Source organism: Spermophilus citellus (assembly GCF_964194105.1).
Source record: "Spermophilus citellus genome assembly, chromosome: 9".
Taxonomy (NCBI): Eukaryota; Metazoa; Chordata; class Mammalia; order Rodentia; family Sciuridae; genus Spermophilus; species Spermophilus citellus.
The window spans coordinates 105,290,658-105,302,955 of record NC_138191.1 but is presented as its reverse complement, the minus strand read 5'-3'; the positions used below and the strand labels follow the sequence as shown (position 1 = coordinate 105,302,955).

Below are 12,298 nucleotides of genomic sequence, written 5' to 3'. Positions count from 1 at the left end.
TGTGTTGCTAGGGCTTGAACCTAGGGCCTTCTGCATGTGAAGTAAGCAATCAACCAACAGAGCTAATTCCCAGCCCTTCCCTTTTTTTGGGTGAGATTTCTCAGGTGAGCCAAGGTCTGAAAACCTGCTCATAGCCTGACTGGAGTTGTGCCCTCCCTCCAGGTGCTAGGTGAGAAGTCACTGAGTAAAAAACAGTTCCAGATGAAAGACCAGGATCTCATCCATCACGGCCACGGACCCCATTCCCAAGCTCTGATCTGTGGCTTCCCCATAGGCTAGGGATATAGGGATAGAGCTCAGTTGTAGAGTGCTTGCCTAGCATGTGCAAGGCTGTGGGTTGATCTCCAGCATTAAGAAAAAAAAAAAAAAAAAGGAAGGAAGGGAAAAGAAAAGAAAGAGAGAGAAGTCACATAAGAAAGCAAGCATTCTGGGCTGGGGATGTGGCTCAAGCGGTTGCATGCTCGCCTGGCCTGCGTGCAGCCCGGGTTCGATCCTCAGCACCACATACCAACAAAGATGTTGTGTCCGCCGAGAACTAAAAAATAAATATTAAAAAAAAAAAAAAAGAAAGAAAGAAAGCATTCTGGACTGCTTACCACTCAGAGAAGTTCTAATACTTGGGAGGCCAAGTATTGGGTCTCCCTGACAGCTTTCCCCAAGACAACACCTGCCCCCATCCTTGGCCCTCACACTTCTACACTCTGATCTGTGAATTTCCCACAGAACTAGGATGAAGGTGCATGACCTGAAGCCTCTGCCCCAGGAAGGGGCTATCTCCAGACCTACCCTGCCCCTCCCTCCTGAGTCACTTATCTCCCTTCCCACTGCCCAGGTCCCCTTCCTCTGGTTTATGGTCCAGGAGAGAGAACCATTTAACCTGTAAATCACTTTGCCCCACCCTGCTTGTCTTCCTTCAGTCTGTCTCCTTCCTATGTTCCTGCCCTCCAGCGCACCCCCTTCCTCACAGCTGAGTTGGATGTATACCATAGCACAGAACACCACAGTGTCTGCAGCCAGGTTTCACCATAGTCACCAAGGTTACCAAACATCATGACATTGAGTGAGCCACTGAATTTCTGTGGTGAAATAGGCATGATAATACCTATCTCATAGAGTTGTTGTGAATATTAAGTGAGTTAATTGTATAAACTGCTCAGAATAGCTCAAGGTAAGCACGAAGTGTACTCTGGCTATCAGCACAGGCTTTATTTCTGGTGGACTGCAGCACTCTCCAAGGACTCCTGAAATCTCCTTATTGTTGAATCCAGTTGTCCCTCTGGAGTCCTAATTTCACTTGGTATCTTTCATTCTTGGAAGACTGTCCTTTCTTGACCTCTGACCTAACAATATCAAGAGACTCTAAGTGACCAAGGGGACAGGGGGTGTAGGACATGTGCCCAGCAGGGCAGCAGGCCTGACAGGAGACACCAAGAGCTTAGGAAAAGCTCAGCTTGGGGGCTAGGGAAGTAGCTCAATGGTAGAGTCCTTTCCTAGCAAGAACAAGGTCCTGAGTTTGAGTTCAGCCCCCATCAGTGCAAAACAAACAAACCTGTCAGTTTTGACACATCCTTAGGTTATGAGAATCTTGGGGGAGGAGAAAGAGTACTAGCAAGAGGAACATGGACAGTGAGGGAGGAGGAGAGGGAATGAGTGACTCCAGAAAAAAAGGTAACTGAATAGTGGAGTCAGACAGACTTGGGTTCAGAACTTATTTCTGCCCTTGGGAAGCTATAGATGACCTTGGGAAAACTGTTTATGAAATCTCCCATAAATTTACAGTGAGCAATAAATAAATAAGATAAATACCATTCCATGAATGGTGCCTTTTAACTATCTTCCAGGAATTCTCTGGAAAGAAGAGAGACACCCCATGCATGTTGCTCTGGGTTTCTCCTTTAGAAAGCATGGAGCCACTCTTTTGCTCACAGATATGAGCATATACAAGAATTAAAAGGGGTCTGGGGTTGTGGCTCAGCGGTAGAGCACTCGCCTCTCAAGTGCAAGACCCTGGGTTCGATCCTCAGCACCACAAAAAAAAAAGTGAAATAAAGGTGTGTGTCCAACTACAACAAAAAAATAAATATTAAAAAAAAAGAATTATAGGGGCAACAGTGGATCTCCCCTATAATTCCAGCAACTCAGAAGGCTGAGGTGAAAGGATCACAAATTTAAGGCCAGTTCCAGCAATTTAGCAAGACTCTGTCTCAAAAAATAAAAAGGGGCTGGATGCTGTGGTGCAGGCCTGTAATCGCAGTAGCTCAGGAGGCTGAGGGAGGAGGATCATGAGTTCAAAGCCAGCCTCAGCAAAAGCGAGGCACTAAGCAACTCAGTGAGAGTCTGTCTCTAAATAAAATACAAAATAGGGCTGGGGATGTGGCTCAGTGGTCAAGTGCCCCTGAGTTCCATCCCTGCACCCCCAAAAATAAAATAAAAAGGATCAGAGATGTAGCTTAGTGGGTTCAATCTCCAGTACAAAAAAAAGAAAAAATAATAATTTCCCACATATGTTACCATGGCAGAACTGGAAGAGTTGGCAATGTACCCAGCATGCTGTTGGTACTGTAAATAAGCAAGTTAAGGGCAAGATATTTTTGTTTTTAAGGGCAAGATTCTTGGCAGGAGACTTAAGGTGCATATTGAGAATATTAGCACTGTCAGAGCCAAGGCAGTTTCCTGAAACGTGTGAAGGAAAACGATTAGAAAAGAAGGAAGCCAAAGAGAAAGGTACCTGGGTTCAGCTGAAGCACCAGCCTGCTCCGCCCAGAGAAGGAGCAGTTGTGGGTTTCCTTCTCCTTCTCCTTCTCCTTCTCCTTCTCCTTCTCCTTCTCCTTCTTCTTTTTTTTTTTGGTACCGAGGATTGAACTCAGGGGCACTCGGCCACCCAGCTGCCAGGATTACAGACATGCCCCATTATGCCCAATTTGAGAAGAGCACTTTGTTGGTGCTCTTCTTTCCAATGGAAAGAAGTCTGAGCTGCTGCTGCAACCTGTTCCCCATGAACTTATGGCATGATAGATACGAGAAAAATAATTTTATAAAGACCCCTGGACTGTATAAAGAAATGTGTGAAAGGGGAGGAGGTTACACAGAGAAAGGAGTGTTACTCAGTGGTGCAGCACTTACTTAACATGTGTGAGGCTCTTGGTATGGTTTTGCTTTGCTTTGGTTTGCTTTATTGTTGTTGTTGTTGTTTTTGGTACTGGGAATTGACCTCAGAGACTTGCACATTCTTGACAGCTGCACTACTTCTGAGCTACATCTGCTGGCCTTTTTTTTTTTTAATATTTATTTTTTAGTTGTAGTTGGACACAATATCTTTATTTATTTATTTTTATGTGGTGTTAGGGATCGAACCCAGGGCCTTGCCCGTGCTAGGCGAGTGCTCTACCACTGAGCCACAACCCCAGCCCCCCTCCTTTTTTTTAATTTTTATTTTTTTATTTAATTTTTTTTGAGAGAGAGAGAGAGAGAGAGAGAGAGAGAGAGAGAGAGAGAGAATTTTTAATATTTATTTTTTAGTTCTCGGCAGACACAACATCTTTGTTGGTATGTGGTGCTGAGGATCGAACCCGGGCCTCACGCATGCCAGGCGAGCGCGCTACCGCTTGAGCCACATCCCCAGCCCCTTTTTTTAATTTTTAAATTTTGAGACTGGGTCTTGTTTAGTTTCTCAAATTAGGCTAGAAGTTGTAATCATCCTGCCTCAGTCTCCCAATTACCAGGGATTACAGGTGTGTGCCACCATGCCCAGTTGAAGCCCTTGGTTTGATCCCCAAGAACCACAAAACAAAACAAAATTTACTGTAGTCAGGAGGATCTCTTGATATCCCAGCTCCTGGATATCAAGAACCAGTTGTGAAGGCCAGCTATGGTAGTGCACACCTGTAATCCCAGTGGCTTGGGAGGCTGAGGCAGGAGGAGGATCGCAAATTCAAAGCCTCAGCAAAAGCAAGGCATTAAGTAACTCAGTGAGACCCTGTCTCTAAATAAAATATAAAATAGGGCTGGGGATGTGGCTCAGGACTTGAGCACCCCTAGGTTCATTCTCCTGTTCCAAAAAAAAAAAAAAAAAAAAAAAAGAAAGAAAAAGAAAAAGAAAGAAAGAAGGAAACCACCACCACCACCAACAACAACCTTGTTAACTTTTCAGGGGAAGACCTACAGGGCTATACAGTTGGGGAAAAAAAAAAAGTGGACTGAGTGTGTTGTTCACTAGTATAGCACTCCTGGGTTCAATCCTCAGTACTTGAACAAAAAAGTGTGGCTGGGTATGATTTGGGGATTTAGCAGCCTAGTGGCAAAGCACTTGCTTAGCATGTCCAAGGGCCCAGGTTTGGTCCTTGACCCTGAAAAAAAAAAAAAGAAAAAAAAATATATATAGAGAAAAACAGACCATGTATGAGAAAGAAAAAAGAAAAACAGATCATGTATGTGAAGTCAGAAGGAAAAAAAAAGACCATCTACAAGCTAAAGAGGGAAGCCTCCAAAGAATCAAGCATGCTGACATGTCCATCTCTTGGACTTCCAGCCTCTAGAACTGTGAAAACAAATTTGTCACTTAAGGCATCCAGTCTGTGGTATTTTGCTATGGCAACTGTAGCAAACTAATACAGAGACATTTTACTTTGTTTTCCAAATATAAAATTGCAGTATTGAATATGCCTTTTAAAGCTGTACATGCCTCAGGCCCATTTACCCTGGGGATTCATCCTTTGTGGTCACTATCATCTCCCCCTGGAAAATTGCTAACCTGTGAGAATGAAGGCCAACTTCTGAGTGGCACTCAAGGCTTCCTGCCCATTTCCCCTTCCCCTCATTCATCTCTGACTGGTTTGGGTCTCCCTTCAGTGGCCATGTGTGGGAAGCCATTCTAACATGTGATTGGGTGACTCCCGTTAAGGGCCTGAGGCGCTTTGGCTATGTCGAAGCTTTCCCGACCCTTTCCTGATGAGAGAGCCCATCCGTGTGGGGGTGTGCGTGACCACTGACCCCGGAGACCCAATCACTGACCCTGACCTTGGAGTGCAGCCCCCACTCAACCTTCATTGGATGGAATTCTCCCCTGAATCTCTTGTTCCCCAATAAAAGGCTACTCCCCGGCGTGTTCACTCTCTCTCTCTCCTGCTAGCCCAGAGTAATCCTTGCTGCCCTGCTGGGTGGTTAGAGGAGGGAACCAGAGAGGGGAGCCCTCTCGGACCTAGCAATAGAAATAAGGTAACTGAGTCTGTGTGTTTTATTTCGATCTCTTCTGACTAACTTTATGCCTAGAACCTCATTAATGAAACCATTGCGCAGGCCGCATGGTAGAGCCATGAAGGACAATTATGCTTGAAGTAGGTCCTTTTGGGCCTGATGAAGGACTGAGATCTCTCTGACAGCATATGGTGGTGCCATAAAATGAAGGTAACACCAAAAGCCGGGAGACCAGCAAGCTGCTGTGGCAGCAATCAGACAAGAGAAACTGTGACCCAGACCAGGGTATGAGGGCAAGATGGATCCAAAATGATACATATATATCAGAGATATTTGGGAGACAATCTTGGCAGGAATTGGATACTTGTTGATTTTCCAGGTTACTCTTTCTAAAGTAAGCTATTGGTTTACTCTTGTTTATTTCCTTCATAGCACTTTTCACAGCCTGCAATTACTTTGTTTATGTATTTATCTATTGTGTTTCCATGAAACAGAATCAAGCAAACTAAATGAGGGCTGCAAACCTTTATCAATCTTATTTGAGACAATAAATCTGAAGTTTGGTTCAGTAATTGATAGGATCATCCAGAAAGAAAAGAGTTGAGAACCACCACAAGGCCAGGAAGTTTGTGATCCTGGGACCAACATTCCAGAGGTGTTAAGATCACACTTCAACCTCTGGACCTGGGCATTGAAGGGTGGGGATTAAAGAGGGATCTAGGGTTCCAGATGGCCCCAGAAAAGCTGCCTAATTCCCATCCCCAGCACCTGAGAATATCCAATACCTATTCTTCACTTTCTGGCCTTCTGGATGCTGACCCAGGGTAGTGAATATTTTCAGGAGAAGGAAATACAGGACTCAAGATCCATCACTCCAGAGGTTATAAGTGGGTAGTGGAAGATGGGGCCTGAAACATAAGCCTTCAATACCAGGCTGGGTTTTTTTTGTTTTTGTTTAACCAGGAATCTAACATAGGAGCGCTTTACCACTGAGCTACATTGCCAAGCCTTCCCTCTTTGTTTAAAATATTGTTTTTAGTTGTTGATGGACATAATACCTTCATTTTACTTATTTATTTTAATGTGGTGCTGAGGATCCAACCCAGTGCCTCACACGTGCTAGGCAAGTGCTCTACCACTGAGCCACAACCCTAGCCCTGCCAAGCCCGTTTTGCATTTATTTATTTATTTATTGGGTACCAGGGATTGAATCCAGGGGTGCTTAACCACTGACCCACATCCCCAGCCCTTTTTAAATTCCTTATTTTGAGACAGGGTCTCGCTAAGTTCCTTAAGGCCTCGCTAAGTTGCAAACGCTAGCTTTGAATTCGCGATCCTCCTGCCTCAGCTTCCCCAGTAGCTGGGATTACAGGCGTGTGCCACCACACGCCCGACTAGCACCGGACTGTTTTGACCCCAGAAACTATCATGGCAGTCCCCAAACTAGGCAAGCCAGGCTCCAAAGTGGGCTATTCTTCAGTCCCCAAAGGGGGCAGCACTGGGCTGAGTCTATCGGGTCTGGTCAAGTGCCTGAGACTGGAAGGGTCCTGCAAGCACAAAAAAGGAGTGCTAGTGACCCGCCCAGGATAAAAAGCACCACCCGGTCTCTTCCCGGCTGGAACGCTGATCCACCTAGTTTCTGGGAAGACGCCCTCAGATACCAGACCCTCACTCCAATTTCAGCATATGCTCTGAAAGATAGGAATAAAAAGAGCCCCCACTGGAGGAACACGAGGTCATTAGGGAGGAATGGGTAGCAAAGAGAGACAAAGGTCAGTTTGCCCCTGCTGCGGGTCGCAGCACTGTAGCGGAGCCTACAGGGTTAGCGCAAGAGGCGGGGCCTCGAAATTTTTCGGGTGAGGGGAGGAGCTTCAGGATGACATAAGGCCTGGAAAGAGGCGTGGCTTCTCCATGACTCGCCGCCGGGAAGGGGTGGGGTTCTAGATGATGAGACTCCGGGGAGGGGGCCGGCGTTCATTGATAAAAACGCCGGGCTCCCTCCGGCGCGAGCGCAGAGTAGCGAGACCAGGCAGCGCCACGCGCGGCCGGGGCCGGGCGGAACCTAGAACAAGCCGGGCCCGCGCTGCGAGGCGCCGCCCGCATGGAGCCCGCCGCGGGCTTCCTGTCCCCGCGCCCTTTCCCGCGTGCTGCCGCCCCGCCCGCGCCCCCCGCTGGACCGGGGCCGCCTCCGAGTGCCTTGCCCAGATCTGAGCAGGAGATGCTGGCTGGGCCACCGGCGCCAGATCTTGGACGCCTCATCACGGACCCGAGCAGCGGTCGCACCTACTTCAAAGGCCGGTTGTTGGGCAAGGTGGGCCAGGGGCTGTCTGGGGAGTGGTGCTCACGCGGGCGGACAGAAACCCTGCCAGGCAGGGCGGGTGCGCTTGAACCCGACGTGGAACGCCTGCGGACCAGACCCGGCCTCCCCTCCCCTGGAGCGCCTGGCCTGATACCCACCTCCTCCTAGGGGGGCTTCGCCCGCTGTTACGAGGCCACTGACACAGAGACCCGCAGCGCCTATGCGGTCAAAGTCATCCCGCAGAGCCGCGTCGCCAAGCCGCATCAACGCGAGAAGGTGGGTCCAGGCCCAGCGGGCGAGGGGTGAAGTGGGGTCGATGGGGTGGGAACCCCGGAAGGATGATGACCCCGCACCCCCATGGCAGATCCTAAATGAGATTGAGCTGCACCGAGACCTGCAGCACCGCCATATCGTTCGTTTTTCTCACCACTTCGAGGATGCTGACAACATATACATTTTCCTGGAGCTCTGCAGCAGAAAGGTGAGGGATGGGGATTTCAGCGGTAACTGGGGCCGGGTAGGGTGCGTCTTAAGACCCAATGCTAGGGCCCTGCCTTCCTCGTGGAGCATGCCGAGAGGGAGGCTCAGGGAGGGCGAACAGGGGCTGAATCAGTGGCTCTCTGCAGTCGCTAGCCCACATCTGGAAGGCGCGGCACACCCTGTTGGAACCAGAGGTGCGCTACTACCTGCGGCAGATCCTTTCTGGCCTCAAGTACTTGCACCAGCGGGGCATCTTGCACCGGGACCTCAAGCTAGGTGAGACTCTTCCGTGAGCCAACAGGGTTGGGGGACTGGGGATAGAAGGAGGAAGAAATCTGACATACCTCTCTGTCCCCTCTAGGAAATTTTTTCATCACAGATAACATGGAATTGAAGGTGGGGGATTTTGGGCTGGCAGCTCGCTTAGAGCCCCCAGAGCAGAGGAAGAAGTGAGTGTTTGAGGGGTGGCTACAGTCTGTGTATGACACAGGTGATGTGTGACAGATAGTGAGTATGTATGTGGGAAGCAAAGTGACCGCCTGATGTGTCCATGTGATGAATAGGGAAGGGGTAATGGGCTGTTTGTGGAGGTGGCAGCCTCACTTGCGGGGACTCGTGGGGAGGATGAGAGTCCTAGTGTGTGACACAGATGGGATAGGTGACTCAGTCCCAGAAACAGATTCGGGTGTAAGGATTCTTGAAGGTATATGACTGACCCTGGAAGGAGAATGTGACATAAGCCAGGCAGTGTGTATGTGAGACAGTGTGGAAATGGCAGGACACGACCCTCTGTGTGTGTATGTAAAAAGACCCTGCCACGGCTACTGTGACTGAGTATGCATGACACAGATAGTATGGGTAGCAGATGAATGTTTATGGGGGACGTGACAGCTGGTGTTGGTGTGTATGCAGCACAGACCATGGGAGGTGACAGCCTGATGGGTGTTTGACAGACGGGAGTGGGGGAAGGGATCAGTGATCGACCCTCTGTGTTGACCCTGGAGGAGGGGGCTGGGTTGGGGGGTCATGGCCTCCCCCTGCGTTGCAGTACTGTTGAGCAGCTGGGGCAGGTGGGTAGGCGGGGACTCAGCTGCCATCTCTGGCATCCATTGTCCCAGGACAAGCAAGAGCTCTCTGGCCTTTGGTGACAAGCAGCTGCTTTGTCTGGACTCACAGCGGGGGCAGGGATAGGGATACTGCTGGGCTGGGTCTGAGCTGTCCCTCTTTTCTCTACCCTCTTTCAGAACCATCTGTGGCACCCCCAACTATGTGGCTCCAGAAGTGCTACTGAGACAGGGCCATGGCCCTGAGGCGGATGTGTGGTCACTGGGTTGTGTCATGTGAGTGTCAGTCAGTGGCTGACAGGTAGTGGGTACGTAGGCTGGGCATTTCAACCACTTTACTCCTGACCCCCTTATCCCTGCCCCACAGGTACACACTGCTCTGTGGGACTCCCCCCTTTGAGACTGCTGACCTGAAAGAAACGTACCGCTGCATCAAGCAGGTTCACTACACGCTGCCTGCCAGCCTCTCATTGTCTGCCCGGCAGCTCCTGGCCGCCATCCTTCGAGCCTCACCCCGAGACCGTCCCTCTATTGACCAAATCTTGCGCCATGACTTCTTTACCAAGGTCTATGACTCTCCAGACACCTGAGTTCAGTCTGCATATTCCCAGGGGATTAAATGTGGGCAATTGAGAGGACCCCTGGGGCCTCTCTTCTATGTTGACATAGCTTCTCTCCACAGGGCTACACCCCTGACCGGCTTCCTGTCAGCAGTTGCATAACAGTCCCGGACTTGACACCCCCTAACCCAGCAAGGAATCTGTTTGCCAAAGTTACCAAGAGCCTGTTTGGAAGGAAGAAGAAGAGTAAGTCTAGGGTGTCAGGGTGTTAAGTGACAGAGAGACTTGTGATATTCATTTTTGGGGCATGGAGGTATGGGTGCAGCTGAGTGTGGTGGCTCATGCCTGTAATTCCAGCGACTCAGGAGGATCACAAGTTTGAGGCCAGCCTCAGCAACTTAGTGGACCCTGTATATCAAAATCAAAAATAAAAAGGGCTGGGGATGTAGTTTAGTGGTAAAGCACCCATGGGTTCAATTCCCAGTACCAAAAGAAAGAAAGAGAGTGTGGATGCCTGTGAACTCCTGAGGAGAATGTGTGTTGTCCAGGTACTTGGGAAGGCCTATCATTGTGTCATCCCTGTGGACAATGGGATTGGGCAGAACACTGAAGACTATCCCCCCTACCTCCAGATAAAAACCATCCTGAGGAGCAGGACGAGGTCTCCTGTTTGGTAAACGGCCTCATGCGCACGTCTATTGGCCATCCAGATGCCAGGCCCGAGGTGAGGTGCTCACGTGGGCATTGTTCCCCTGACTCACCCCACCTAGCAGTTGAGGGAAGCCTGGGATAAAAGGCTGATGAAGCATCCAGCCTCGTGGTGGCCTAATTGGCTGTGTCTCATTAGCAGGCTGGGGCTGACCCAGGGTGCCCTCGAAACCAGGGCAGGGCTAGGCCATGGACTTTCAAGGATTTCGATTTCAGGGCCTATCTCACTCCCTGTCCCTACCCAACTCTCTAGGCTCCAGCAACTTCTGGTCCAGCCCCTGTCAGCCTGGTAGAGACAGCTGCTGAAGACAGCTCACCCCGTGGGACGCTGGCGAGCAGTGGAGATGGTGAGGAACCAAGGAGTGTGAGACTTGCCAAAACTTGCTGAGGCAGAGACCAGGAACCAGAGGGAAGGAGTTGACAGAGGGACATGATCTGAGTCTAGGGAGGGCTAATGCCTAAATCTCAGTGCTCTGTTCCTTTCAGGATTTGAAGAAGGTCTAACTGTGGCCACTGTGGTAGAGTCGGCCCTCTGTGCTCTGAGAAACTGTGTGGCCTTCATGCCCCCAGGTAAGGCTGGGGTCAGGTGTGTGTGAATATTGTTGGGAGTTCTTTGACTAGGAGGCTAGGAAGGAGCAGGTCCCTTATTTCCTTTTTTCCCTTGACAGCGGAACAGAACCCAGCCCCTCTGGCACAGCCAGAGCCTCTGGTGTGGGTCAGCAAGTGGGTTGATTACTCCAACAAATTTGGCTTTGGGTATCAACTGTCCAGCCGCCGGGTAGCAGTGCTTTTCAATGATGGCACACACATGGCCTTGTCAGCCAACAGGAAGTAAGTGCTGTGCTGGGGTGTCTTGTATCCAGGGTGTTGGACTCATCAGGGCTGTACTTTGGCATGTGTTCCTAGGCTCAGGGGCCTAGGGTTTCTCGGCAGAAGGGTGTTAGTGCAGGGCTCCCTCTGACCTTGGCCTCCCCCCACTTCCAGGACTGTGCACTACAACCCCACCAGCACAAAGCACTTCTCTTTCTCTGTGGGTACTGTACCTCGAGCTCTACAACCTCAGCTGGGCATCCTACGATATTTTGCCTCCTACATGGAGCAGCACCTCATGAAGGTATGTGGGTAAGGGTCGAGCATACTGAATATTTACACATCCTCATTACTTCAAGTTCCCCTTTGGTAATGGGAGGAGGGGCTCAAAGCTAAAGGCTGAACCCGTAAGAAAAGGAGACATCGATGGAGACATCTGATTCATGTCAGACCAGTGACCTACCCTGCTCCTGCTCTCAGGGTGGAGATCTGCCCAGTGTGGAAGAGGTGGAGGTGCCTGGCCCACCCTTGCTGCTGCAGTGGGTCAAGACTGATCAGGCCCTCCTCATGCTCTTTAGTGATGGCACTGTCCAGGTAAGAGCCCACCCTGGAGTTGGAGGGAAGGTCTGGGAGGCCTAGGATGTTGGGAAGAATATTGGGCCTGGAGCCTTGGCCCTGGCCCTGATCAATATCCTTCTCCTTTTATACAGGTGAACTTCTATGGGGACCACACCAAGCTGATCCTCAGCGGCTGGGAGCCCCTCCTTGTGACTTTTGTGGCCCGAAATCGCAGTGCTTGTACTTACCTCGCTTCCCACCTCCGGCAGCTGGGCTGCTCCCCAGACCTGAAGCAGCGACTTCGATATGCTCTGCGGCTGCTCAGGGACCGTAGTCCAGCCTAGGCCCCACCATGCAGAGCAGGCCATGACCCAAGCCCTCAAACCTGAGGCCTGTGCCTATAAGGCTCTGGCCCTTGCCTTTGTGGCCCTCTCTGTTCCATTGGTGCCTCACTGGGGGCTCTGGACTGAATCCCCCAGGGAATCAGGGACCAGCTTTACTAGAGTTGGGGTGGCTTGTCCTTACTATTTCTTACCCCCTCTCTGAGATAAGCCTGAGCCTTAGCCCCAAATTAGGGGCATTATTTATGGACCACTTTTATTTATTGACAGACATTTATTTATTGG

At 50.2% G+C, this 12,298-nt stretch overlaps 1 protein-coding gene across 1 annotated transcript; it reads left to right on the top strand.

The window, feature by feature from the left end:
* Positions 1–7,279: 7,279 nt before the first annotated feature.
* Positions 7,280–12,284, top strand: PLK3 (polo like kinase 3). Its single transcript, XM_081308562.1, has 15 exons — positions 7,280–7,504; positions 7,661–7,768; positions 7,857–7,973; positions 8,119–8,248; positions 8,334–8,421; positions 9,217–9,312; positions 9,404–9,602; positions 9,719–9,842; positions 10,229–10,320; positions 10,558–10,651; positions 10,791–10,874; positions 10,973–11,135; positions 11,289–11,418; positions 11,595–11,708; positions 11,825–12,284. The coding sequence occupies exons 1-15, from the start codon at positions 7,295–7,297 to the stop codon at positions 12,014–12,016; spliced, it is 1,941 nt and encodes a 646-aa protein (XP_081164688.1). The 5' UTR covers positions 7,280–7,294; the 3' UTR covers positions 12,017–12,284.
* Positions 12,285–12,298: the final 14 nt, after the last annotated feature.